The 27037-nt window shown below is 42.5% G+C and overlaps 1 protein-coding gene across 1 annotated transcript in view; it reads left to right on the plus strand.

The window, feature by feature from the left end:
• SLC9A6 (solute carrier family 9 member A6) overlaps positions 1-14172 on the plus strand; it is a 50328-nt gene extending 36156 nt beyond the window's left edge. Inside the window, exons 14-16 of the mRNA XM_006212140.3 lie at positions 1855-1934; positions 7608-7713; positions 11469-14172. Of these exons, the coding sequence (XP_006212202.2) occupies positions 1855-1934; positions 7608-7713; positions 11469-11741 (459 nt within the window). The 3' untranslated portion in view covers positions 11742-14172. The remainder of the gene's footprint in view (positions 1-1854; positions 1935-7607; positions 7714-11468) is intronic.
• Positions 14173-27037: the final 12865 nt, after the last annotated feature.

Genomic DNA, 27037 nt, shown 5'->3' on the forward strand with positions numbered 1-27037 from the left:
CTTCCTGTGTAACTTTCAAATTGGATGACCAGCAGCTGCCCTTGAGAACTGCCGAGAAGTTTTGGACTCTTCAGCCAGTCTTCCCTGCCTGTTCTGGAGAATGCACTTTCTTGCCCTGGGCCCCAGCCCTGCCCCACAGTTCCTTGCTTCCTGCCATATGTCACTTTCTTGGTTGTCCTCTGAACCTGAACCTAGTAGACCGAGTGCAGTGTAACTCAGTGCCTTCTCTACACTGACCACCCTTGTTTGGTATTTTCCCTCCACTTTTTTTTTAATGCTTTTTGAGCACCACTGAATATGTGACTCTGCCCTCAACATGAGAATGGGAAATCACAGAAATTAAGTTTTTGAAGCTAGAAAACATCTCTTTCAAAACACAGTTCTTTTTTTGTCTGAAACAAGCCTGGTTTGTTTATCTTCAAAGTGTAGTTCAAAAAAAATTTATCAGATTCATCTCCTAAATGCTAATTTTGCTAACTGTTGAATGATGTTTGTATGTGATATAGTAAGTACTTGCCTCTTTTGTGGTCAGAACTTTAAAGTCTAATTTCCTGGGCTTGAAATACTTGTACAAACCAGGCTGGATGAATTCTCATGATGCCAATTGGCTGGGGTAGTTTCCAAGGGGTAATAAATAACTCCTCATTGCCACGACCACTGTGTCCAAATAAGAATAAAGTTATCAGACAGCTCCCCAGACAGATTCTTAATCACTGTCTCCACCTGCTATGTCACCTCTGTCACCACAGAGGAGAAGTGGAAGTGGAGTGACAGGGAGAGAGCCAGGTAGGGGAGTGACCATATGTGACATCCAGAAAAAATGCCATTTTCTCCTTGCCCTCACAACCGTATGGATGCCTCGGCTTATGAGTATTTTGTTTACTCAATATTTCAAGTGTCCACTGGGAAGCAGAGAGGGATGCTATAGTAGGTATGGAGCGTGGGGGTGGGTGTAAGCTGTTTATGCGGTGAGACGATCATGAGATTTATGGATACATTGCTCTTCAAAAAGCAGAGACATACAAACCAAAGAAAATACAGGTGGTTTGGGGCTCTTGTAAACCCATAGGGTGTTCTCAAACATTTTTATGTTATGTGTGTTTTGAGAGGAAGATGGATTTATTTCGAGGATCAGGAAGGACAGGAACCAAAACCCAGGATCCAAACTCTGTGCCCTTCAAAAATCATGGAACTGTAGAACATTCATGATAGAGAGGGCCTCCGAGATTCTCTGTCAAGTTGTATCCTTGAAGAAACTGAGGCCAAAGGAGGGAGAGGGTTGCCTAACTGGTTTGTATCAGAGCCGAGACAAATGGCCTAACAGCGCCACTGCTGAGCGCACCATAATATACATAAGGACCCAGTTTGGTTTTGGAAACTATTTTTGAAGAGGCCTGCTTGCTATGTTAGTTTTCCCTCCTAGCCAGTCAGGCTTACCATGGAATTTCCCTACTTCCTTGCTAGTGTTCTAAGAACCTGGTAGCAACTTTGAAAATGCCGGTTACTTTTGGAACTCCATGATAGCTCCCCAAGATCGGATGTCCATGTGATGTTTTCTGCTTAAGGTGTAAGCCTTTTAGATTTAGGGGGTGAATTATCCCACAGTGATTTTTTTTTTAATGGCACTAGACTCATAAATCAGCAAGCAGCCTGAGTAATAGATGTGTTCAGAAAAAAATTCAAGTTCTTATTCCAAAGCTGCAATATACAAACTATTAAATTTCTAATGTTACCCATATTGGAGAGTCTTTCATTCGTGGTAGTCTATATTTCTGATTCTACAGAGAAATGGCTTTTAAATAAATGTGTTTTTATCTTTGTGTATGTGTTGATTTCTTTATTATCTGTTTGTAGGGTATTCCTGAGAGTGAAAGAAGAACTACCAAAGCAGAAAGTGCCTGGCTCTTCCGGATATGGTACAACTTTGATCATAAGTATCCTTAATTGAGGACAAAGTGGCAATATAGATACGTATAATTATAATTTAATGGGATAACTCTTTTGACCATTCTCTTGCTGAAGTGGAATATAAAACCTACCTTTGATCATCCCTTTCCACTTCAGTCTAGTGGAGAAAGTTACTAGAAGAAACTCACACAAATGAATTCCTCTGAAAACCCATGAAACCAGTAGGGACTGGTTATTGCAGAAGCTGGCTGTGTGCATGGACTCAGGAGCCCTTATGATAGACTTGGTTTAATATATAGGTTTGTTTATTGAGAGAACTTCAACATTTATTGTCCTTTAGCTAATCCAGTGAATGCTGTAAAAGGTATTTGTTGTTTCTTGTCAGTGTACTTGCTAGGGTAAAAGAGGAAGGGCTGCCTTAGAAAAAAACATGAGAATGAGAAACGCAGTAATTTGAGATACCACGGTAGTCAGCGATCTGCCTTTTTTTCTGACCTTTCCAAAGACTGGGAGACTCCTCTCTATTCAGAATGCCCATGCTTCATTATTTACCAAATTTCTTTCAAGTTCTATTTTAACAGTCTTCTTCATAGTTATACTTTGGGTTGGGTTATATCTAATAACCTATTTAAATCATCCCATTTAAAAAATGTTATCACTCATTATTTATTCAAATTACTTTCTTATTTGAATATTGAACTAGAAAAAGGGACTATGGAGTTCTTTCTGGCTAAGACTTACCAGTAAATGAATCAAAATCAGGTTTATGTTCCACTGAAGCAAATTTTGGGACAACCGTGTGAAATGTTTCTTCCTTCCTTTTGACTTTCTGGTCAAAACCTTCTATGTTTAAGAAAAATGCACTTGACATTTATCATTAGAAGCTACTACTTATATATTCTGTTTCCTGGATTTTTATATTCACCTTTTCAAATGATTCAAATTAAATTACTATATGGAAATATGCATGCAAGCATATCTATGGTATTAAGATTTTCATTAGCATAACCTTTATTTAATTATTTTTTTAATGGAAGTATTGGGGATTGAACCCAGGACCTCTTGCATGCGAAGTACACACTCTACCATTTGAGCTATACCCTCCCCCAGCATAACCTTTAAAAACTGTGAATCACTATATTGTGTACCTGTAACTTAGATAATATTGGACATCAACTATACTTCAATTAAAAAAATTTAAAGATATTATGACTAGAAGAAACTATATTCTATTGCTGCTAATTTTGAATGGTGCTGTGATTTTATAATTTAATAATTAAAGCCTGTGAGAATTTTAAAAAAAGAAGGCTCCCATTAAGGGGAGAGATCCTGGCTCTTTATAATTGTTTAATGATTCTGTCATTACTTTTGGCTCCATTTTTAGCATTTTGGGTATCAGCCACTCCTATATCTCTTAGGGCTTTTTCAATCCCTCTGATTAAACAAAAATTGTTTAGTTTTTCCTGCTGAAATGTCTTGTACACTTTCCGCATAATATACAAAATAGTTAAATAAACTTCATGTAGAGAAAGAGTAAAATAATAGCTTATTTTTCTGTAAATTCTTATAGAAGTAAACACCAAGAATTGTTTGACTCAGTACTACTAGACTAACCTTGTAATTTTAATACCTAATGCCCTAGTAGAATTAATCATTCATCATTCTAGATTTCGGTTCCTTTGTGCAGCCAGATTGTTTGTTATAATTGAGATACAACTTAAATGCAATAATGTTCACAAATCTTAAGTGTACAGCTTAATGAATTTCGACCTATGTATATACCTGTGTGCCTGCCACCCATATAAAGATAAAGAGAACATTTCAAGAACCCCAGAAGGCACCCCACTGTGTTCCCTGCAGTCAGTAATGCCTTCCCTGAAGGCCTGCCCCATCCCAGCGAAAAGGCCAACCACTATTCTGATTTCTAGCAACGTGGATTAGTTTTACCTGTTTTTGATCTTCATATAAATGGAATCATATATTATGTATTACTTTATGTTTTGCTTCTTTTACCCAGCATTGCATAATTTATCTATATTGTTGCCTGTACCAGTAATTCATTCTTTGTCATTGCTGTGTAGTATTCCATAATATGAATATACTACAGGGTTTTGGTGTTTGGTTTGGTTTGGTTTTTGGTCAGATGTTCTACTGTTGATAAATATTTGGGTTGTTTCCAGCTTTTGGCTATTACAAATAAAGCTAAACATTCATATGTATATCTTTTGATGAACATAGACACTCATTTCTCTTGGGTAGAATCTGGAACAAGTGTGTGTTTAGATTTAATAGATATTACCAACCAGTTTTCCAGAATGGTTCTAACCAGTTTACACCTCTACCAGCAATTTGTTGTTTCACATCTCCCCCAGAACTTGGTATTTGCTAGCCTTTTAAATTTTAGCCATCTCAGTGGGTGTGTAGTGATCTCTCCTGTGGTTTAATTTGCATTTCTCTGATGGCCGGTGAGGTCGAGCATCCTTTCATGTTTCTTGGCCATTTGGATATCCTCTTTTATGAAGTGCATCTGTTCAGTTCTTTTGCTCATTATTTAATTGAACTGTCTTTATCTTTTTCTTACTGACTTACAGTTCTTTCTATATTCCTGAATTGAGGTTTTTGTTAGTTATATGTATTGTGAATATCTTCTCCCAATTTGTAGCTTACTTTTTCATTTTCTTAATCTTCTCTTTTGAGGAACAGAAATCCTTCATTTTAATGAAGTTTATTTTATTAATCTTTTTCTTTATGGCTAGTACTTTTTGTGTCTTAAGAAATCTTTTTTATCTTGAGGTCATAAAGATATTTTCCTGTTTTCTTCTAAAAAGTATGATTGTTTCAGCTATCAGATTTAAACCTTCAACCCATTACAAATTAATTTTTGCATATGGTGTGAGATATGGGTCAAGACTTACTTTTTTCCATATGAGTATTCAGTTGACCCATCACCGTTTATTAGAAATGCCATCCTTAACCCACTGTACTATAGTGGAACTTTTATTGTAAATCACTTGACCGTATAAGTGGGAGGTCTATTTCTGGAATCTTTCTATTTGTCTATTTTTACATCAATACAACACTGTCCTAATTATTATACTTTATAATAAGTCTTACTATCCAATAGGGGAAATTCTATAGGTTTGTTATTCTTTAGTATTGCCTTGACTATTTTAGGTCCATGGCATCTTCATCTAAATTTTTTAAATTAAAAAAAATTTTATTGACATATAGTTGATTTGCAGTGTGGTGTTAGTTTCTCGTGTGCACCATAGTGATTCAGTTTTGTGTGTGTGTATATTTTCATTATTTTTGATACTCTTTTTCATTATAAGTTATTACAAGCTATTGAATATAGTTCCTTATGCTATACAGTAGGACCTTGTTGTTTATCTATTTGTATATAGTAGTTTGTATCTGCTAATCCCAAACTCCAAATCTGTCCCTCCCTGCCCCTTCCCCTTTGGTAACCATAAGTTCATCTAAATTTTAGAAACAGCCTGTCATTTTCTAAACACACATACACACGTGCACACTTGCAAAAACAAAAAACCGCTAGCAATTTTATTGAGTTTGTATTAAATCTATAGATGAATTTGGAGAGAACTGACATTTTAACAATATTGAGTCTTAATCTTTGAACACAGTATATCCTTCCATGTCTTTAGATCTTCAATTTCTCTCATTAATGTTCTGTAGTTCTCAGTGACAAGTCTTGCACATCTTTCATTATATGTATCTCTGAGTATTTGATATTTTTGATGCTCTTATAAATGGTATTTATTTCTTTTTATTTTCTACTTGTTTGCTTTTTTTTAATGGCATTACTGGGGAATTGAACCCAGGACCTCATGCGTACTAAACATGTGCTCTACCACTGAGCTATACCCACCCCACCTTGTTTGCTCTTAATATAGAGACAAACAATTGAGTTTTTATATATTGACCTTGTATCCAGCAATCTTGTTAAGTTCACTTACTATTTCTAATAGTTTGTAGATTCTTTTTGATCTTCTGTACAGTCAAGTGAATAATAATGTTTTATTTTTTCTTTTCCAATATATTGTATTTTTTTAATTGAAGTATAGTCAGTTTACAATGTTGTGTCAATTTCTAGTGTACAGTGTAGTAGTTCAGTCATACATACACATATATGTTTTCATATTCGTTTTCATTATAGGTTACTACAAGATATTGAATATTTCTTTTTTATGTCTTACTACACTGGCTGGACCTCTCCAGCACAGTGTTGAATATAAATGATGATAGTGGACATTCTTATCTTTTTCCTGACCTCAGAGGAAAGTTTTTCAATATTTCACCATTAAGTATGATGTTGGCTATAGGTTTTTGAGATATCCTTGATCAATTTAAGAATATTTCCTTCTATTTCTGGTCTGCTGGAGTTTTTATCATGAACATGTATTAAATATTATCAGATGATTTTTCTACATCAATAGAGATGATCACATGTTTATTTTTTCTCCTTTAATATGTTATTTTGCTGATTTTCATCAATTGTTTGAATGTTAAACCAATGTTACATTGCTGGAAAAAATCCCACTTGGTCATGATGTGTTATTCATTGTGTATATCACTGGATTTAATTTGCCAATATTTTGTGTCTGATTTTTGTGTCTATTTTCATGAGAGATATTAACTTGTGATTTTTTTTCTTAAAATATCCTTGTCAGTTTCTAAAGATTATGCTGGTTATATAAAATGAGTAGGGAAGAATTTTCTTCTTTTTCTATCTTCTGGAGGAGTTTGTATAAGATTGATGTTATTTCTTCCATAAGTTCCAGGAAGATTTTAACCAGTGAAACCATCTGGGCCTGGACCTTTTTATATGAGAAAGTTTTTTAGTTTCTTTAATAGATACAGGATAATCAGATTTTCTTTTGTCAGTATTTGGTAAGATTTGGTTTTTAAGGAATTTGTTCTTGTAGAGTTAAATGCCAATACTTACTATCCTCAGTGCTACCCTGTTAAGTAGCACTTAACTAAGACCTGGTAGTTTCTGTACTCGATGCACTAGTAGAATTCATCATTCCACATTTTCAGTGGTTCTGTGTGGCAAGATGTTTTTATTTTTATTTTTGGAGAAAAAAATGAATACTGAAATGAGAGTCTAACACAGAGGAACTCATGATATATAATTTTTTTAATATTTTTAGGATTGAGTTTCCTTTGATACTAAAGTTTCAACTCATTCAGGAGGCCAGCTGAATCCACAGTAAATAATGAAGACCATTTTTATTACTATATTTTACCACTGGAATATTTACTCTCTTTTCAGACTCTTGCCATTCTTTACTTTCTTCCATATCTCCTTCAGTGCTAAATTGTTAGTGAGTTTGTCCTCCTTTTGGTTTTAGTAAAATCAGAAAGGCAATATGATGTAGAAAGGGCACAGGATTTGGAATCAAGCCAATCTGGGTTCGAGTATTTTTCCTCCATTTACTTAATTGTGTGACTTTAGGCAGAGCATTGACTTCTCTGAGCCTGAGTCTCCATGCTTATGAAATAGAGATGATAATAAAATCTCCCTCTCATTGCTATCTCACATATATAATGCAGTCATGAAATGAGACAACATTTGCTATCTGAACTGTAGGTACACTTTGATTGTTATCAAATGAGTTGTCCTTCTAAATTGGTGAATAAAGGAAAGGAACACAGCTCTTCCTTAACCAGCACAGCTATCTGAAGCCTCTGCTGACGCACAGTGGGCCTCCTCTTACGACAACCCTCCCTGCCTGTTGTGGACCCATTGCGAGATGCCTAACTAGCCCCCAGGCTTATGAGGTAAGTTACTTTTATCCAGAACGTGAGTTCTTCATTAAGTTAAATTTCTCTGCTGTATGGATGGGTTACTGGTTTGGTTTGGTTTTACTTTGCTTTATTTTGCTTGCTTTTAAGGCATAAAAGCCATACGTGGAAATATAAGCATATTTTCCTTAGCGAGAAATTGCTCTGAAATCTCTAAATATCATTTAAGTGTTTGAAACATCATTTGAAAACAGATATAGAGTAGTCTGTTATCTTACTATCAGTGATTTTACTGAATAATTCTGTTTCCACGTTGGTTTTCATTATGTACGGCATGTGGCCTGAGCTCAGTACTAAATGCATATATTTTAATCTGTAAATCGAGGTTGTCACAGTCACACTGAGAGGATTACTAAAACAATTTTTGATGCCCCTAAAGTGCAACAGGTGGCCTTTTGTTTCATACCTACTAACTTTTGGATGTTAGGGAAGGTTTATCTGTGTTCCCCGTCGCTGGGAGGCATGAGCGTATCTCGATATAATCTAGGTTTCATATTTTGTCCTTAGCTACCAACATAGGACTGGTGATTCAGGAGGTATTGCAACAAAGAAAGAAATAACAAATGCTAACCAGTTTTTATTTTAAAATATGAATATTTAATTTTTCAAGTTCTTTTTTGAAAACCTTTCATTCTGACCGAACCCTTCAAAAATAATCTGTGGCATCCAATAAAGTGCCCATGTTAACAAAACTGAGCAATTTTTACTACTCTTATGCAACCCTTTGAGTTGAGAGGTGAGGCTGTGGTAAAGCAGTGTAGACATGCACCCCCGCATGTCCGTATGACCTCCTCTGTGCTGTTTTAGAGCAGATCCCACAGAGAATGGATGGGGAAAGGTAAACCTCGCAGGGGTGGCACCTGGTCAGGGAGGAGTACCCCACAGCTTTGTGCTATGTTGAGGAGTGCACACTTCTGCCAGGTCGTGCTCCTGGGGTTGGGGGAGCACCCCGTGTGGTCTCTCCCTCCCACCTTGCCCAGGCTCCCCTCTCAAGCACAGTCCTCGTTCCACGCAGAGGGGTCAGCCAGCTTTGTTAGTTAAGTTGGTGAGGCTTAGCTCTTGGATTCCAGACACACACTCGCCATCACCAAAAGCCAGAAGACTTCCGCGATGACTCTGTGTCCTGTGGAATATAGCAAAACATAGCACTGCTGTATTCGTTTCCTTGAGCTGCTATAACAGTACCACAGACTGAATGGCTTAACAACAGAAACTTACTGTTTCACAGTTCCAGAGACTAGGAGTCTGAGGTCAGAGTGTCAGCGGGGTTGGTTCCTTCCAAGGGCTCTGAGGGAGAATCTCTCCCGGACCTCTCCCCAGCTTCTGGTGATTCACTGGCAGTCTTTGGCACTCCTTGGCTCGTAGATACATCACACAGATCTCTGTCTTCCTCTTCATATGGCATTCTTCCTGTGTGTGTATGTGTGTGTGTCTGTTTCCCAATTTCCCCTTTTTATAAGGACACCCACCAGTCAGGGCCCACACCAAGGACCTCAACTTGATCATCTGCAAAGACCCTATTTCCGAGAACATCACATTCACAGGTGCTCGGGCTTAGGATTTCAATGTCTCTTGGGGGTTGTAACCTGTAACAACCATAAAACTTAATTTTTAAATGTTTTTGTTATGTTAACTACTTTTTTAGTTATAGAAGTAGCATGATTATAGCCAGATATTCAAACAGTACGCAGTGTGCGAAGTGAGAAATAAAAGTCGCCCTCCTCCTGCCTATGTCCCCCAGAGGCAGGCTTTCTAAAGGTTTACTGTGGATGCTCCCTGACACATTTTATCTACACAGAGTTACATGTGTATATATAGCTTTGCTTGTTACTGTTTTACACAAATGGGCTCATAATAAGAGTATCATCCTGCTACGTGCTTTTTTCACTTAATGATACATCTTGGATACCTTTCTGTGAGTACCTGAGATCCCTTACCTTCCCTCTGTTGAGGGCTGCATGGCACGGCTTTACCAACACTGATTTAATATCTCCTATGGCTAGACCTTTAAGTTGTTTCCTTTTCTGGTTTTGTTATTCCAAACAGTGTGTGCAGTGAATATCCTTGTATGTGTAAATTTACCCTAGTATATAGTTATATAGAATAGATTTTAAAGGTTAAATTGCTGAGTCAAAAGGCATATGCATTTTAAACTTTGATAGATACTGCCCCAAACCTCAGGCTTACTAAAGGCATTAGAAGGGGCTGAAAAGCCCCTGCTGACGTGTGAAGGCGCCACGGAGCTTGGTTGTGAATCCAGCTGAACTGAGTGTTAGATACGCTCGTTAGACTTTCTGTTATAACTCGATTGGGCAGGAAGGGATTATGACTGGTTGGTGGAATGGTTTGGTTTTTAATTCACATATCTTTGTCTTTGAATTAAGTTTAGGCAGATTTCTAGGAACAGTAGTTTTGTTTTTAGGTTTTAATTTTTGCCCAATAGTCTCCTCAGTCTCTTTGACTCTCTTAGACAAATTTAAAATTGTCAGACACACGCAGGAGAGGAGAGCTGGGTGTAAGATGTTTCTATCAGCTCTCCTTTCCTCAAGGAGTATTAGTCACAGACTTTGTTTGCTTGATCAGTGAGTATTTAGAGTGATTCTTACTCTTTACATTAAAAAATGACTTTCTGATTTTTAAAAGTAGTAAGTCAGGCGTAGCGGGGGAGGGTGTAGCTCAGTGGCAGAGCACATGTTTGATTCCCGGTACCTCCATTAAAAATAAACCTAATTACCTCCTCCCCCTCCCCCAAAAAGCAAAACAAAACAAAAAATAAAACTGTAAGTAGTATGTCTTCATAATAAAATTTCAGAGAGTACAGAGACATAAGGAAGCAAAAACCGCTAGTGGTGCTGCCATGCAGAGCTCGCCGCCGTCAGTTTGTCGAGCACCCTTTCAGGCTTCTCTGTGGGCATGCACATCTTCTAATTTACCAAAATGGCACTGTACATGCTAGACTTTCTTTTCCCCTTTTGTGGAACTTTAATTATACTCTTTTGGCCCTAAAGTTTCCATTAGAACCAGAGCTTATTGAGCTGGGTGACAAGTATGTAGTGAGGGTCCAATATATTAGGAGGGACATTGTGTTTCTAGGCACTGTTGATGCAGACGTAAAAGCTTCATTTATATAAATCCATTCAACAATCAGTTGAACTTACCTTTGGTGAATGCTTTCTGCATGCCCCAAACTGTTAAGTGATCGGACTGCAGCCGACAAGGGCCTGAGAGTCTAGTCGGGGGAGGTCTGGAGCAGACCAGGGCACAGGCAGTTATGCAGAAGGGCAAGTGCCACTGCAGGGAGAGGGCTCAGTACAGGGCACAGGGGGAGAGCGCAGGAGGGACACCTGAGCTAGCCTCGGAAGGCCAAGGAAGACTTCTGGGAGGAAGTGACTTTTAAGCCAAGAGCTCAGTGATAAGTAGGCACTCATCACATGAAGGAGGGGAGAGTGGACAAGAGGTAAGAGAAAACCCAAGAGATTTGGGCAACTGTCAGTGTGCGGGCACGCAGTGGGGCGGTTGGGGTGAGAGAAACAGACTGTGGTGGGAGATGAAGCTGAAGGGCCCAAGCCACCCCATGTCTTTAAGCCAAGGCAAGGACTTAAGACTTTGTTCTCAGCGCAGGGGGCAGTCCCGGCAACGTTTTTTAAATAGACCATCCTTGAAAATTCTCCTACTGGGAATGTTTCTTGAATTTCTTAACAATTCTTAAAACTTACTTTATTTGCATTTAGAACCAGGAACAATTGAAAGACGACGACTCCGATCTTATTCTCAATGATGGTGATATCAGCTTGACCTACGGGGATTCTACCGTGAACACTGAATCAGCAACATCTGGTGCCCCGAGGAGATTTATGGGAAACAGTTCTGAAGATGCCTTGGACCGGGAGCTGGCATTTGGGGACCACGAACTGGTCATTCGGGGAACACGCCTGGTTCTTCCTATGGATGATTCTGAACCCCCGTTAAATTTGTTAGATAATACAAGACACAGTCCAGCCTAAGCTTACTAATTCCTCACTTAGTGATCTGTAAAATTTGCACATGTGATTGTGAAGAAATTCGTACTACCTAAAAAGTCCCAGTGCATGTCTCTGAATGTTCAAGCTGTATAAATGCTATTTATATGGCACCGAAAGACTATAAATACCCTGTACAAGGCAGATTGTGAACAAACTATTCTTTTATGTTTTATTGGCTGCACTATGTAGACCGGATCTGTTTTAGAAAGTTAATTTCACAGTGATGTCGTGTGTTCTGTTAGCCTTATGTCTCAGTTCAAGTATACACGGTGACACATTTACTCTTTCTTATATTTACCTGACACTTAGCCAGAGTACCAAGTTCTTGTGATATGAATTAATTTTGTTTGGTGGGAGGGGAAGGAGAGGAAAGAGGGAGTGTTATTTTGGGGGGAGCCCAGGTAAGAGAAGCTCCTTTGTCAGGAAACTCGTGTTGACTGCTGCTGCCTGTATCGTGACCTTTTTCTTTCGTTTTTGTCTGGTGGCCTGTTGTGTTGCGAGAGGCCGGCGGCTTCAGATCTCACCCCATGCAGGTTGTGGAGTGAAGTGTGGGGGCCCTTTTCCCCACCTCACTGTGAAAGAATAGATTTGTTGGCTACAGTCCACCACCATTCGGCAAAGAAGGCTGCAGGTGGCTTCCAAGACTTCGTTTCTCTTCTTCCAGATCGAGACCTTGGAAGGAGTCACGTCATCGGGCCCACTTAGCCAAAGTACAGTTGTATATAGTTCAGAGCACTTGATTTTGGTCTGAAGGGGCTGGGGCCGGCAGAGAGGGGGCAGAGGTCAGGAGGGGAGTAAGGAGAACGGTGGCTTCAGAGATCTGTCTTCCCAAATCTGTAAATATTCTATACCAGATAAGTTTAAATAAGAAATTCAATTGCTGCTTACCTTTTGATTATGTACTTTATCTGTATAGCAAGCTTTGTGGTCAGAAGTTTTTATATCAATTTAAATTGCTGCTCTTTAGCAGCCAAACAGGAGCAAAATGTAAAATTTTTGAACTTACTGTGTCTAATAGTCATTCGTTAGTCTGTAGTTAATGTTAATTTATGAACCCACGGTCAGTCTGTACTACACCTCAGCCAGTCGTAAGAGAAATACAGTGCTCCGGGGAGCTTACTGTAAGGGCGGGTGCTCACCTGTGTGCACCGGGTGTAGCTGTCTGCATTTTCATGTGACTTTTTAATATGAAATACCTAAGCTGCCATTTTTTTTTACAGTTTTCAAGGAAGAGTGCATAACAATTTCCCATTTCATATTCAGAGTATGAAAGTGGATTCTATTTTGTAATGCTGAAAATACCTAACAGTGCGTTGAATGCTTAGCAGAGGGATCCTTTCTGACATTGATTCTGACCTGTTAATGTTTTCAGAAGAAAAAGAGAAAGTTTTGTGGGTTTTCATCCCCCCCCCAGGTCTGAGTAGCATTGCCTTAAATCTTAACCCAATTCGAAAATGGATCTGTTTACATGATGTTCAAATTGTCCAACGCAAAATATCTTTCCAAATAAAATACGTACTTATTTTCCCAAAGGTTTCCTCGCTGTGATGCAAACACTCCTTGAGGTTTTAAGGGAATTCGACTGTTGGACCCTTGAGTGGCAGCTCTAACTGTTGGCATAGCCATTTGTTATGTAGTAGTAGAGACTTTCCTGCCATGCAGGAACCCCGTGAAGTGTGCATTTTCTATGATGTGTGCCTCTTCATGCAGTCAATAATTTCTTGTTAATGTGCGTTTGAGGGGCTTTGAACTTCAGTGTCACTTACCCATGAAGTTATTCATGTTGTAAAAGGTTCTACAGGAAATTAACAACTACCTTTTTTATTCTGTCAAGTTACTGAGCTCACTTTAGCAAACGGCTGTAAATACTTAGCATCGCAAATTCAGTAACTCATCTGTTTCAGCATGCGTAAGACTTTTTCGTAGGGAAACTGATAAAGCTTGATAAAACTAAATCTGCCTTCGTACTTTATCAGAGGAGAACCAAGCCTGCAGTGCTTACATCAGCATCTGGAAGATTCTCCTCTCCTCTAATCTGTGTGCACATCCCCAAGCGAAGAGGAAAAAAACAAACTGCTCATACATCCATTGTTTAAGACACCTGAATGAACTTGGATGAGGGACAGTCTGAGCTACCATCATGCACAAGTAGAACTGTTCTCGGACTTGTTTTTCTGTTCCTTGTGGACCCTACACGTTTGAATGACTTGAATGTTGCATCTTTTAAATTTATTTTTTAAGGTTCCTTGGCATTTTATCCTAGTTGTCCGTGTTTGGCAGTGTGCTGTTAAAGTAATAGACTTTTAATCTTTATGTATTTTTTTGTTTTCACTTGGAGTACTTGGACAGATGTTATAGTGGTTTCTTTTAGGAAAATCTGTCATTAAAAAAATTATAGCCTTGCAAATAACCACTCACCGCGTCTGAGTCACAGTTTATTCTAGTGAGGAGTAAAGGGTGCTGACTTCATTTATTTTTCTACCTATATACCTAGTGGGAGAGGGGGAAGGCTGATGTTTAAAAAAGCAACAAACAGAAACCTACCAGAACGTAACTTATGGGGTGGCAAATTTTTGGTGCTTATGTATAAGGCTGGATGTGTTTGCCTATGGTCACAGTTGGACCATTTAAGAAACACGAGTCAAATCAGTCGCGTTCTGTTACACTGATTTGTAGCCTGTTAGCCCCGTGGTGGCTAGCATCATGAAAATGTTCATTCCATTGTATGGGGAGTACATTTGGTATCCAGCTGGGCAGAAAGGCCGTCCCAAGTTGGGCTGGGAGCACCATCACACAAATAGTCCTTTTTCCAAGTTCAAGATAGGTCTTTCTTTTTGTACTTAAGTTTTGTCAGTCAGGGTCTGCTGACAGCAACTGGGCCCAGCCTGTTAATGGCACTGACCGTGGCCGTGATCGTCTTTTGTTGACACCCACTCCAGCTTCCCTGCTTACCATCCAGTGAAAGACCCAGGGTGGGCCTCCGCACCACAGGCTCATTTCCTGAACAAACTCACGTTTTCTAGTACAAGTATGAATCCCTCCATTGGGTGTGAGCAAGTTCATCCTGTACGCCTGACTCAATGCACCAATGTAAGGAGATGAAAGCAGGGATGGCTTGACTATTTCAAGCCGCGTACCTCAACGTGGCACCATCTGTGTGGAGCACTTCCTATCAAGGACTTTCTCATGAAGTCAAGTGGTTCCCATTCCTTTGAGCCCCTCTTAGATCCAGACAATGCATCTAGGAGGTATTTTTTAATCTACATTTTAATTTAACATCCGTCATGCTGTGAGGGTCTATTTTATTATTCTCCTTCGACAGGTGAGGAAGCTGAGGTGCAGGGAAGTTGTCACACTGCTAGTAAGTGACAGACCCAGGACTCGATTCCAGTCTTGCTTAACTGCTCCTCCAGTAGCTCCAATGGCAGGTGACAGGCTAGTCTAACTAGAGGGCTGATGAAGGGAGTTGCGGACTTCTGCTGCCCACCAGCTGCTTGCCATCCTGCCAGGGAAGGGCATGAAGTCTCAGCTCTGCCCCTCCATTGGCTGCACCATTGGCTGCCAGACCCAAGTTCCCCTGGTTGGGAAGTTTCTCAAATTCTTAGTGAAGTGCCCTCCTGTATCTCTTTGAGCCCGTGGGCAAGGCAACCTGGCTAGCACCATGCCTTCACCCTCTGCCTTCCAACATTTTCACTAAGGGGCCCACTTTTTCTGGCAGAGTGTGTAGTCCTGAACAGTGGCTCTGTGCTCACAGAGTTTGGGGTAGTAGAAAAAACCTGGCTTTGGAGTTACACAGCGCTGGGTTCACAGCCAGGCTCTGCTGCCTTACTGTGTAATGTCGACCACTTACATGACGTGGCTGAGCCCTTACAATGTCTTAGCTATAAAGATAATTCATTGGAGAAATATTTGAGTACCTACTTTGTTCCCCCACAGTGGCTATAGCAGCAAACAATGGCTTCCCTGCCCTCACAGAGCAGGTTTTCCAGGGGATGCCAGCAGCTGTCTCGCGGCGGGGAGTGGTTGGGAATCATTCATGCGAGAAAGACTGACTACCTTCTGGTAGGGGAATATCTATCTTAACTAATCAGCCGATAACATCAAATACGAACATCACAAAGGCTATGATGGAAAAGTACAGGAGGCTCTGAGAGGGGACTGTCATTTGGTGATGGGGAAAAAGGGAGGCTTTTCCTGACAATGGGATATTTAAGGTTAGATCATAAGAGTAAGCAGAGGGTCAAGCAAATGACAGAGGGAAGATGAGGAGCATCCCGGGCAGATTGAACGTTGCCCGCTCTCCGCCTGTAACTGATCTTCCACACAGCATTCATCCATCAAACAGTTATTGACAGACACCGGGTACCACGCTATTTACAGAGAATGAGGAATAAAGCAGATGCAGGCCACCCTCCTCACGCTTACATATTACTGTGCAAGGCAGGAAGTACCTAACAATCATAACCAGGAGCACCTTGAACCCAGACCTGCCCTCGCAACGCCTCTACATCAGCCCTGCTCCCGCGGCACCTCCGAGGTAAGTCCATGCCCCTTTTCCGGGTTGCAGCCTTCAGACGCTTGAGAAGAGGAGCGGGTCTATCTTCCCTGAGTCTTTCCACCCCCAGACTAACAGCCCCATCCCCTTCCTGTCTTTCAGACGTGCGCCAGAAGTCCATGGTTCTAGACATTTCTATGACTACACCTGAGACCATGCTGGGGTTTTGTTTTAGGGGCCTCAGCCCCCTTGTTTTACAGTGTCACCAGAAAGTCCAGGCTGGCTCCTGCCATCACGAGCTTGCAGTCCGGGTAGGCCAACTGTAAATAAATATGCACATCCCATAGTTAGAGATTGGGATAAGGGACAAATGGGAATGTGACAGAGGGTACTGGGTGCAAGGAGGCGGCGGCCTGGTGGCTGTGGGAAGCTAATCGCTCGGGAGGTGACACCAAAACCAAGGCTTGAAGGAACCCACCAGGCAGCGAATAGGGAAAGAGTGGTGAAAAGTTCTGGTTCAGGGTTGAAGCTCACTGAATATTTGTTGAAGAGGAGCGAAATGTCCTCCTGACCTTGACTGAGTCGGCTTTGGCAGTCCAGCACCGAGAAACGGGAGAACGGAAAGCCCGGGGTCCCAGCCCTGCCTGCCCCTGGGCGCACTTAGGAAGCCACCTAAACCTCTCTGAGCCTGTGTCTTCCTTTACAAAATGATGACAGGTCACAGATACAGTAAACATTTATTGGGCTACCGTCATGTTCCGGCACTGTGGTAGGGACTGGTTTATGATTCTGGCCCCAATTAGCTGCCAGGCCTTTTCCGGGGATGAAATGAAGTGATGGACATTCACACATTTTGACCAGGATTCAGAAGGCTCTTGAAAGCTGAGCTTGAGTCTTCCGTAAGGGTTTGCTGATGAGGGGCTATAGGGATAAAATATGGACAACTCTTTGCAGAGCAGGCTTCCACTCTGGGCGACTTTCCTTTAGAATCTCCAATTCAGCAAGTTGGAGGTTTCCCAAGAGGTTGCCATGGGGAAGGCTGAACTCTGAGCATTGGCTTAGCTGGGGCTGTCATGGCTGGAGCTTGAAATCCACGAGACCTGGCCGTTTCTGGACCATTCTGTCTGTCCAGTGAAAGAGGCCTCTCCTCTACCACACACCCAAACCGCAGTCACAGCCTGGGAGTCCCGCCCTTGGGGTCCTGCTCCTTCCTCACTTGCTGCTGTCCGATGAGCGCCCGGTCCCAGGAGAGAGACGCAGCTTAGCGCCGTGCAAGTTATTTCTTTTGCAGTGATGGAAAAACACATTGAAAACTCTGTGAGCGCTTCTTGGAAACAAGGTTTAATTTCTCCAGAATTGTTGGAACTGGAGTGCTTCACTGTGTGTTCAAATACTAATCCTACCAAAATTGCTTGAGAAGTATTCAATTCTCAGTTGCTTTGGGAGTCACGAGGCTCTGTTGCCTGATCTTTTTTTTTCCTTTTGTTCGTCTGAATTTCCTATACAGCTGTGTTCCCATGTGGACTAGGCAAAAAGCATGTGAGCTGTTTTTTCATCTGAAAAATCTGGAAGCTTTTTGTCAGATAATGGAAGATGCCTGTTTTTCCAATCTGAGAGCTAGTTTAGGGTAAGAAAACTGGATAATGGTGATTGGACCCCCTGATTGTGCTACAAAATTGGTTTCTTAACACTTTCTTCAGACCAACAATCAAAACTCCATTTTCTAAGGGGAACCACGAAGTGGATATTTAAACATTCCAGTCAACCAATATTTTACTTCCTAACATCCAGTCAGCAAACACTGAGCACCTCACAGGGGCTGAGCCCTGGGCCGAGCACCAGGGCCGAAGATGTGACTAAATCATGGTTTTGATCTAAAGGCAGCTGCAGCCAATCAGGTAAAAGTATTGCAATCGTGGGAAAGCATTAAAAGGGGGCCGCTGTTTGGGATTCAGAGCCCTCACCCACTGCTGCTTCTGCCTGGAACCTGTGAAGAGGTTAAGTTACACAGCAAAGAGAATTAAGGTTGTAGGTGGGATTAAGACAGCTAATCAGTTGGCCTGGGGATGGGAAGAGGAGCCCGGATTATCCAGGTGGCCCCAATCTAATCACACGGTCCCACAAAATCAGAGAACATTTCCTGGCTGTGTTCAGAAAAAGAGATGTAACAACAGAAAGAGATGCTACGTTGCTAGCTTTGAAGAGAGAGGAAGGTGGTCTCTAGAAGCTGGAAAAGGCAAGGAAATACAGCCTCCAGAAGGAAGGCAGCCCTGCTGACACCTGAATTTTTAGCCCAGTGGAACTGTCTGACTTCTGACCAGCAGAACCGTAAGCTGACAAGGGCATGTTGTTTTCAGCCACTAAATTGGTGGTGATTTGTGATGACAGCAGTAGGTAACTCACACGTTGCCTTTAAGGGAGAGGGTAGCATCTCTTTAATTATTCAGTTTTGAATGTCTGCTCTGTGTCAGGCCTTGAACAAAATCCAAGAGTCCACGGGCCGGGAGCAGGGCCAGCAAGTATACAGACAACATGGCACCAGGACGGAGGAAAGCCCAGATAATAAATGCACGGCCAGGGTATGAGTCGGGAGGCTGGGGAAGGCTCTGCCGTTTCTATGACTTCAGCCTAGCTTGAACGAACACTTCCACGTGACTCACTGGTGTAAGGGATTTTCCGAGGCCACCATGCCCATGAGATTACCAGGGAGTGGCAACGTCTGGAAGACACGATCACATATGGGTTCTAGAAAGATCACTCACATTGTGGCTGCAGTGGGAAGGATGGACTATCTGGATGGAGCGAGAGTGGACACAGAAATCATGAGGGCAGCTGAGAGAGTGTGTGGCCTGAGCTATAGGAGCACCACTACAGCTGGAGAGGAGGGAAGCTACACAGGAGACATGCAGTCAGTGGGCTCAACGGGCCTTGGAGACTGAATGTGGTGAATGAGTGGGTGGGGGGGGGTGGGAGGAGGTTACCACGATTCCCAGAGATCTCGCTTGAGCAAATGGGTGAGTGGAATGGTAGTACTACAATTTTAGAAAATACCTTTTATGACAAAGAATTTCAGAGAGGTAGTCAGTAAGGGTACGAATCTAAATTTGCCTCTGGGAGGTAAAAGAAGATGGAGCCCAATCAGAAAAAAAAAAGCCGTAAGAGAGAGGAACCAAGGGCCCACACGAGAAAGTTGGGAGCGGATGCGAGCTTGGAAAACAACGGGACTTGCAATCCATCCTCCCATTATGACCTAAGAACATCTGGAGTTTCTGCTCTTGGTGGTGTCTGGGGAAAATCATTGCTTTAACCAAAGTACAATAGATGGAGGGGAAAAAGAAATTACTTTCCCTCCTTACAAAAAGCAGAAAGCTTCCAACATTCTCAGGGAACGCTGGGTGGTGTTATTAGGAAACTGAAAAGCACGTCAGTCTGGATTTCTGTGTCTTCTCCACTGTTCCGGCCAGAAGAATGAAAATACACATTGCGGGTGCTCTAAAATGCAGTTCTTAGCATTTTCTGAGAGGGTCAAGGGCCAAGGAATGAATCCTGGATCTGGAAAGGAAGCCACGGCTAGTTGGCCAGACCCATTCTGGTTCTGGGGAGGTTTACGTGCAAGCAAGGAGACTGCTTCACTTTGTGCTTTTCCCCAAAGGCAGCTGCAAGAGGTCTCTAGCAAATCCAGTCTAACGTCCAAAGCCCTCTGGTATGCGGTCCTCAAACCCCGTGGGCCGTGAGCTTGCTGAAGTGGTCAGTGCCAGAGCTGCAGCCTCGGTGGAAGTTTGAGCCAAATAGCAACTGTTAGGACAGAGTTCATCAAACACGCAGAGCTTCCAACTTTTTAAAAATTGATTTTTGCCTCAAGAGAAGGAAATCAGCAATTGAGAGTGTAACTGACAACAGAAAGCAGAGAGGCCCGTATTAAGATGAAGGAAACATCTGGTTTTTGTTTTCTTAACTTTTATTAATTCATCTGAGGTGTGAGTCACCAGCTCACCCAGCCAATGTTTCCAAAATGAGGTCTTCCTTGCCTCCGGAGTCGTTGGGAAAAGTCACTTCAGAACTACCTTGAGAGAAAGATGATCCACGGAGAGCTGCCATTTTTTAAAAAATGTAATGTTGGTCCTGATAGGTTATTTCCTAAAATTGCTTTTACATTAACTCATGGTTACATTCCTTCTTCAGCAGGATTTTATTCCTCCACCCAGAAACCGTAGGGCTGATGTGCTGATCTAAAAATGTGTACAAACTACGCCCTTCACCTACATAGAAAAGCTCACTGGCTCACCTCAGTCTTTCCCAGTAGAGGGTGGGGTTAGCCGAGTAGCCCCTGGAGACACTTAGGAAAGAGGAAGGTCTCTCTCTTTCCCCAAGGTTTTCTTGAACCAACACCAATCCCACCCCAAAAGGGGGCTCAGATAGAGACATCAGTGAGAGAAGATTACTTGCTGGGTTCCCACCCACTTGATGACCAACATGACATTTTCAAGGTGGCTGGTCAGAGTTCACAGTTGACCTAAAGTTACCATCCAGGGCAAGTCTGGCTGTCTGTGTAATGATGGAGCGAGAAACTTTGCTCTCATCCAGCTGAGCTCTACTCTTTTTGACCTATTGGTAAGAGATGTCAGTAGGGGAACTCAAACCTCTGTCTTTCATAGGAGACCAATTACTTGATTCTACTAATCATTCATTCATTCATTGATTTATTCAACAAAGTTTATCTGAGCACCTCCCCAGGGTTCTAGGAACTCAGAGGTAAATAAGGCATGGTTCCTACCCTCAAGAAGCTCACAGTCTAATAGTAGAGACAGATTTGTAACTAGATGAATTATTATTCTATGATTCCTGAGGAAGTTGGTATTGAACTGAGCCTTAAAGTATAAGTTAGATACATAAGCCTGAAGCACAGGCGATCTAGACTTTGAAAGTGGATGAGATCACCAAGAGAAAGTGTATAATAGAGTCCTAGAAAAAGACACAAAATAACAACAACAAACAAATAATTAAAGAGACTAGAGAGGTGGAGAGAAAAGAAGAAAAGAGTGGGGTTACAGATATCAAGGGAGAAAAAGAATTTTCATTAGGAAGGGATGGTCAATAACATCAACATCAGTAAAGAGATCAAGTCATACAAAGACAGAAGAGCATCCATTGGATCCAGGAATATGGAGACGTCGCTGACCAATGGTAACAGTAAAGGAATGGCAGGAGTAGGTTTAGGGGAGAGCTTTTGATTGCTTGGATATGGGAAGGAAGGGAGAAGGGGATGTTAAAGATGACTGCCAGGTTTCTGGACTGAGTGATTGGTGAGTGGTGCTTCCATTCACCAAGATGTGGAACCCAGGAAGAGCAGACCAGGGGGAGAGGGAAAAGGAAGTTCAAGTTTGGACACACTGAGCATAAGGTACCCATGGGACAGCCAAGTGGAGATGTCCAGTGGTCCACTGGCTATATGGGTGTAGAGCTCGAAATTCCTAGTTTATAAATAAAATAGACTAACATGGCCATTTTCTCTTTCTGTAGAGAATTCCATGCCATCTTTTCACTATGCCTTTTACCTGGATCAACCGCTTAGATATTTTCTAATTTTCAGTGTTTCTCTGTGATTTCTCAACTGATTTTATTTGAACCAGAAGCATCTGTACATGCAGCTTTTGTACCATGCAGTTGGAACCACTTCTAAAGAGAAACAGAAGAGTTTACAGGTTAATTAAAAAGTAGCTAGAATAGCTCCCCTTTCTGTATTGAGCCAGTTGCCCACCTCCTTTCCATAACACTGATCTATTATAGAACCTTCTCTTGTTGTTGTTCACCTAAGGAAGAAGCGGAAGAGTGGCTTCGATTCTACCTCAATTATAACAGCATCTAATGTCAGTATTTATGGACCATGATCCGATTCAATATTAAATAAAGGGCAAAGCAATCTCAAATATTTAAATGACATGACTGAATTGAAAACCAATGTCTACCCTGGTCATTCCTGGGAATTGTAGCACTCGTCCCTAAGCCATAGACACAGGGAGCCCTCAAGTACTTTATGCGTCAAGTAGGGTCTGTGTCAAGGCATCTCTCTTTCCTTTTACAGATAATCTTAAGTTCTTGCCAGCTTCCGGCTCATGTTGTTTCCTACCCGAAGAGAGTCTTTCTGTTGTGTCTGCTGCAGTAAATGAAAATCCCAGTCTTCGTAAAGAACATGATGTCACTGGCTTGCCCTTTTCTCGACTCTCCATCAGATTGAATTTAGATATGATACTGGCAAGAGCAACAGGATAAATGATCAATTTGTGATGTGTCTGGTCTAAGGGGGATTATTTTGACAGTCTGTTCTAACCATACAAGCAATGTTTCTAATTATAATGAAAAGTTTTATTAGGTGTTGTCACAGATGTAAATGTTTCATAAAGATATTGCTCCAGTTGTAAATCACATGCTTGAATACATACTCAAGTCACCTCATTAAATACCAAGAAAAACTGTGTCTTTCATATAAATCCTGGTCTCAAATGACTTTTAAAAAAGGATCAAAGAATAAAACACAAAACTCAAGCCCCAGCCATCTAAAGCTGAACTTGAAGAGACTGACAGGAAGATGAAAATTTCCTTTATCTCTTTCTTTAATCTTCCCTGGGAGATCATATCCTCCAAGATTTTTATTATCTTCTTAGGTTCATTGGATTCTCCAGAAATAATAGAACTAGAGAAATGATCCAGACTCTAACTTTTAAAAAAATCTCTGATTTATTGAGGAACGATTTATATACAGTAAAATTTATCCTTTTTAGTGTATAGTTCTGTGAGTTTTGAAAAACACATACAATTGTTTATATCAACGATCAAGATACAGAATATTTCATCACTCCAAAAATATTCACCTGTGCCCCTTTGTAGTGAGTCCCTTCCCTACCCTGGGCTCCTGGCACCCATGGACCTGTTTACTTTTTCCAGAATGTCATATGAACAGAATCATACAGCAAGGCAGCCTTTCGCAGACTCCTCACTTTTAAAATTAACATTACTTTTCAGACAATAAAGATTCACACATGTTCACTGTGGAAAAATGAAAAAAAATTAACTAAGAGAGAAGAATATATAAAAATGCTTCCCAAAGAGAGCCATTGTTCACGTTTCAGCATTTCCTTCCAGTCTTTTTTTCTGTGTGTGCATGTGAACTTGCTCATATAGAAACGAAAAAGTACAAAATGGGCATCCTACTGCGTACAGGATTGGGGATTTTTATTTTGGATTTTGTGACAATATTGGGAGCATTTTCTTAAGGACTAACTCTTTCTTGGGGGTTGTAGCCAAGAGCCCGATCAGCAGGCTCTGGAACAGATAGGAAACAGCAGAATCACCATGACCTGGAGGAAGCCGGTCAGAGCTGCCCCTGCAGGCTCAGCCCTCCACATCTGGCTTCCCGGGCTGCTGAGTTCCAATTGTCTTCCTCAAAGCCTATGTTTTGTTGTTGCTCCTGGCTTTTTCTCAGCTAAAACAAACACGCTCCCAGGATAAGTTCAGGTCTCCCCTCCCACAGAGGACTTTCCACACCACATTAGATTTCTCCTTTATTTTGTCCCTCTCCCCTCTCCCCTCAGATGGTGAGTCCCTCAGCCCCCCTGATTATTCGTCTCATTTCCCCTCCGCCTGTGGCATACATACTACTCAGCAAAAAAGGAGACAGTGACTAAGAATGCCATGAATGAACAAATGCATAAACCAAGATGAAAGTCTCTTCCGAGGCCTGGCTGCTGCCACTCACTTATTTTTTTTTTTCCCCTCTTCTGCTTTACACTCAGAAGATGAAGGGAAAGAATACCTCTGGGGGTAAGATTTTTCGTGGCCATCATGGAAGGTGTGGTTCTTGCTTTCAAACGCTTGGGCATTCCTGACTCACAGCGGCACAGCCTGGCAAGATGGCCAGCGAATGACTTTTCCCAGTGCTACGGCCAGCCTCAGGCGTTGCCCTGTGGCGCCAGGCCAACATTGCCTTGTCAAGGAGAGGTAAACGGCAGAAGACGGGAAAATGGACCTGGCAGGGAATGAGAAAGAGGCAGTCGGCTCAGAGCTGCTGCTGATGGGCACACAGACCCCTGAGTGATCAGCTGAGGCTTTTCCGTGGCCGGCTCGCCCCTTGTCCTGCCTGCCCTTCTGGGGATGGGGAGAAAATTGAAAGGGTCTGTGTGGCAGAGCATGGGTAAGGTGAGAAGAATGAGGGCGAGGGAAGGCAGAAGTCCAGCAGAGTTAAGATTCTTCTCGTTTTCCCCTTTGAGCCTACTCATTTGATACTTTCCACCTGAGGGAGTCATAGTAACAGTTGCCGGTTATTGAGTCCTTCGTGTGGGCCGGGGGCAGGGTTAAGCACTTCACACACGCTGCTTGGTTGAATCTTCAGGACAGTCCTCTGAGGTAAGCGCTATTGTTGTATCTCTTTTACAGGTAAGCAAGAAATCGAGGCACAGAGAGGTTCAGTGACTGTCCAAGGTCACACAGCAGCTTACTTACAATACCTGGGCTACAGTGAACACTCTTATTGATGGGGGTCATTACAGATGTTATCGCTACTATTGATCCGAAGAGATGGCTGATAACAGGCTCTGAGCTGCATACTCCCGTAGGCCTCCTGGAGCTGTCAGGGGTCTGCCCCACGGCCAGGAGGCCCCCAACTTCCCTTGCTGCCTCTTCAAGACTTGGGAAGGTGGCTCCTTGGGTGGTGGGAAAAGCGATGCCGGGCTTGTGTTTGGCTCCTTTTTGGTTCCCACAAATGCCCTTAACATTTTCCATTTTGTGAGCTCTTTTGTGAAACAGCTATGATGTGGTTGACGGTATTTGTAGTCAGAGCCAAATCAAGCCTTCCTCTGGAGGAAAGCTGGAAGCCTTTAAGGGTCTTGTCAGTGCTCGTGGAGCCCACAGGCCCCTTCTCGGTGGCGCCCAAGGCCGAGCTTTCCCGGCAGCCGCCGCCGAGCACAGTGCGCTCATTGATGCTCGAGCTGCTGCCCTGGGCAGGGAGACCAGCACAGTATCAGCCTGGCTTGGCCTCGTCCGGGGCCTTTCTCCAGGGAGGCCTGTGCTGGAGCCTCGGATCCACCCTTGATGCTCTTAGTGGTTTGGGAACTGCTGCAGACAGCTCGAGATCATTTCCCTTTCTGCCATCTGTCTTTTCCGCAGCATTTTTTTTTTCCAGGACCCAGGAGAATCTTTGAAACTTCAAATCACCCGCGTGCCAGGAATCCCCACAGCCTCCTTGTGAGCAGTAGATGAGCACCATATGCTGTTTATATAAAAATAAATGGCTTCCCCCCATGAAGCACCCAGGCCTGAATCACTGGCTAACCCCTCTTTTACCTTAGCAGCTGGAGCAAGGGCCTTCTGGATAAGGATGCATATGCAGACAGCAATTTGGCTCAAAAAAGGCTCAGTTTGTTTGTATGAGAGCCGCGTCTCCTAGGGAGGCAGGTGGGCAGGCCAGTAGCCCCTCTGTGGGGTCAACTGAGGAAGGCAAGAGGGGAAGGCAGACAGGTAGCGCCCTACAGTGACCTGCTTCCCCACGCAGACTTTCACAGGGGTCCCCCCTCATCCTCATGACCCCTCCGGACATCAGGAACCCTAGGGATGGGAGGGGCGGGAGAGGAGAATCTTTTTTTGAACTTCAAACACCATAGGCTTGACTTACGCAATAGCTGTTCATCCATTCATTTGTCAAACAATTACTGAGTACCTACCACATGTACATCTGACACCGCACAAAGTCCAGCCCCAACTGTTTGTCCCCAGTGACGACCCAACCAGGACCTTGGGCCAAAACGAAACATCTGGAAGCAACGCAGGCTGAAACTCAACAGCCCGGGCAGCTAGTGAGTGAAGGTGTCAGTTGGTGTATTTCAGTGGGGTTTCATTCATTTATTCATTCATTCAACAAACAATTCCTGAACGTCTACTGTGTGCCAGACACTGTGCTAGGCACTTGGGTTATCCAAAGGGAGAACCTCGGCTCTAATCAAGCAGAATTTCAGCAAACAGTAGCTAACATTTTTGAGTGGAGGAGGGTATAGCTCAGTGGTAGAGGGCATGCTTAGCATAAATAAATAAACCTAACCCCCCCCCAAAAAAATAAACCAAAAGTAACTGCCACTTTAAAAAAAATTTAGCATGTATTAAGTGCTTACTGTGTGTGTCAAGAACTATGCTGAGTTCTTCCCATGCCTCATCTGTTTGAATCCTCATTCCAGAGCCGGCAGGGAAGTCCACACAGATGGAGCAACTGAGGCTCAGATTCCACTGACTTGCTCCAGGTCATGGAGTCAGAAAGTGGCAGAGGTAAGCTTAAAAAATCCAAGTGAGACCCAATGCCTGAGGCCTGGTTCCTTGTGCATGACTGCCTACTGCGGGGACCAGTCAACTGCAACCCGCAGGCCAAATCTGGCCCACCGCCTGCCTGTTTTTATATTGCCCAGGAGCTAAGAATGGCTTTTACATTTTTAAATGGTTGGGAAAAATCAAAAGAAGACTATTACATGACATGCAAAAATTATATGAGATTCAAATTTCAGTGTCCAGCAATAAAGTTTTATTGAGACACAGCCGTACCCATTTATTTACATATGGTCTAAGGCTTTTTCACTCCAATGGCAGACTTGAGGAGTTGTGACAGAGGCCCGATGGCCCACAGAGCTCTTTACCGGAAGAGTTGGCCAACCCCCTGGCCTCGCAGGTCACTGGCAGAAAAGGCAGCAGCTCTCAGCCCCTGTCTGAACTCCGATGGTTTCCAGAGCCCTGTCCTCCCATCCCAGCC

The sequence above is a fragment of the Vicugna pacos genome, chromosome X (assembly GCF_048564905.1).
Source record: "Vicugna pacos chromosome X, VicPac4, whole genome shotgun sequence".
Classification (NCBI taxonomy): Eukaryota; Metazoa; Chordata; class Mammalia; order Artiodactyla; family Camelidae; genus Vicugna; species Vicugna pacos.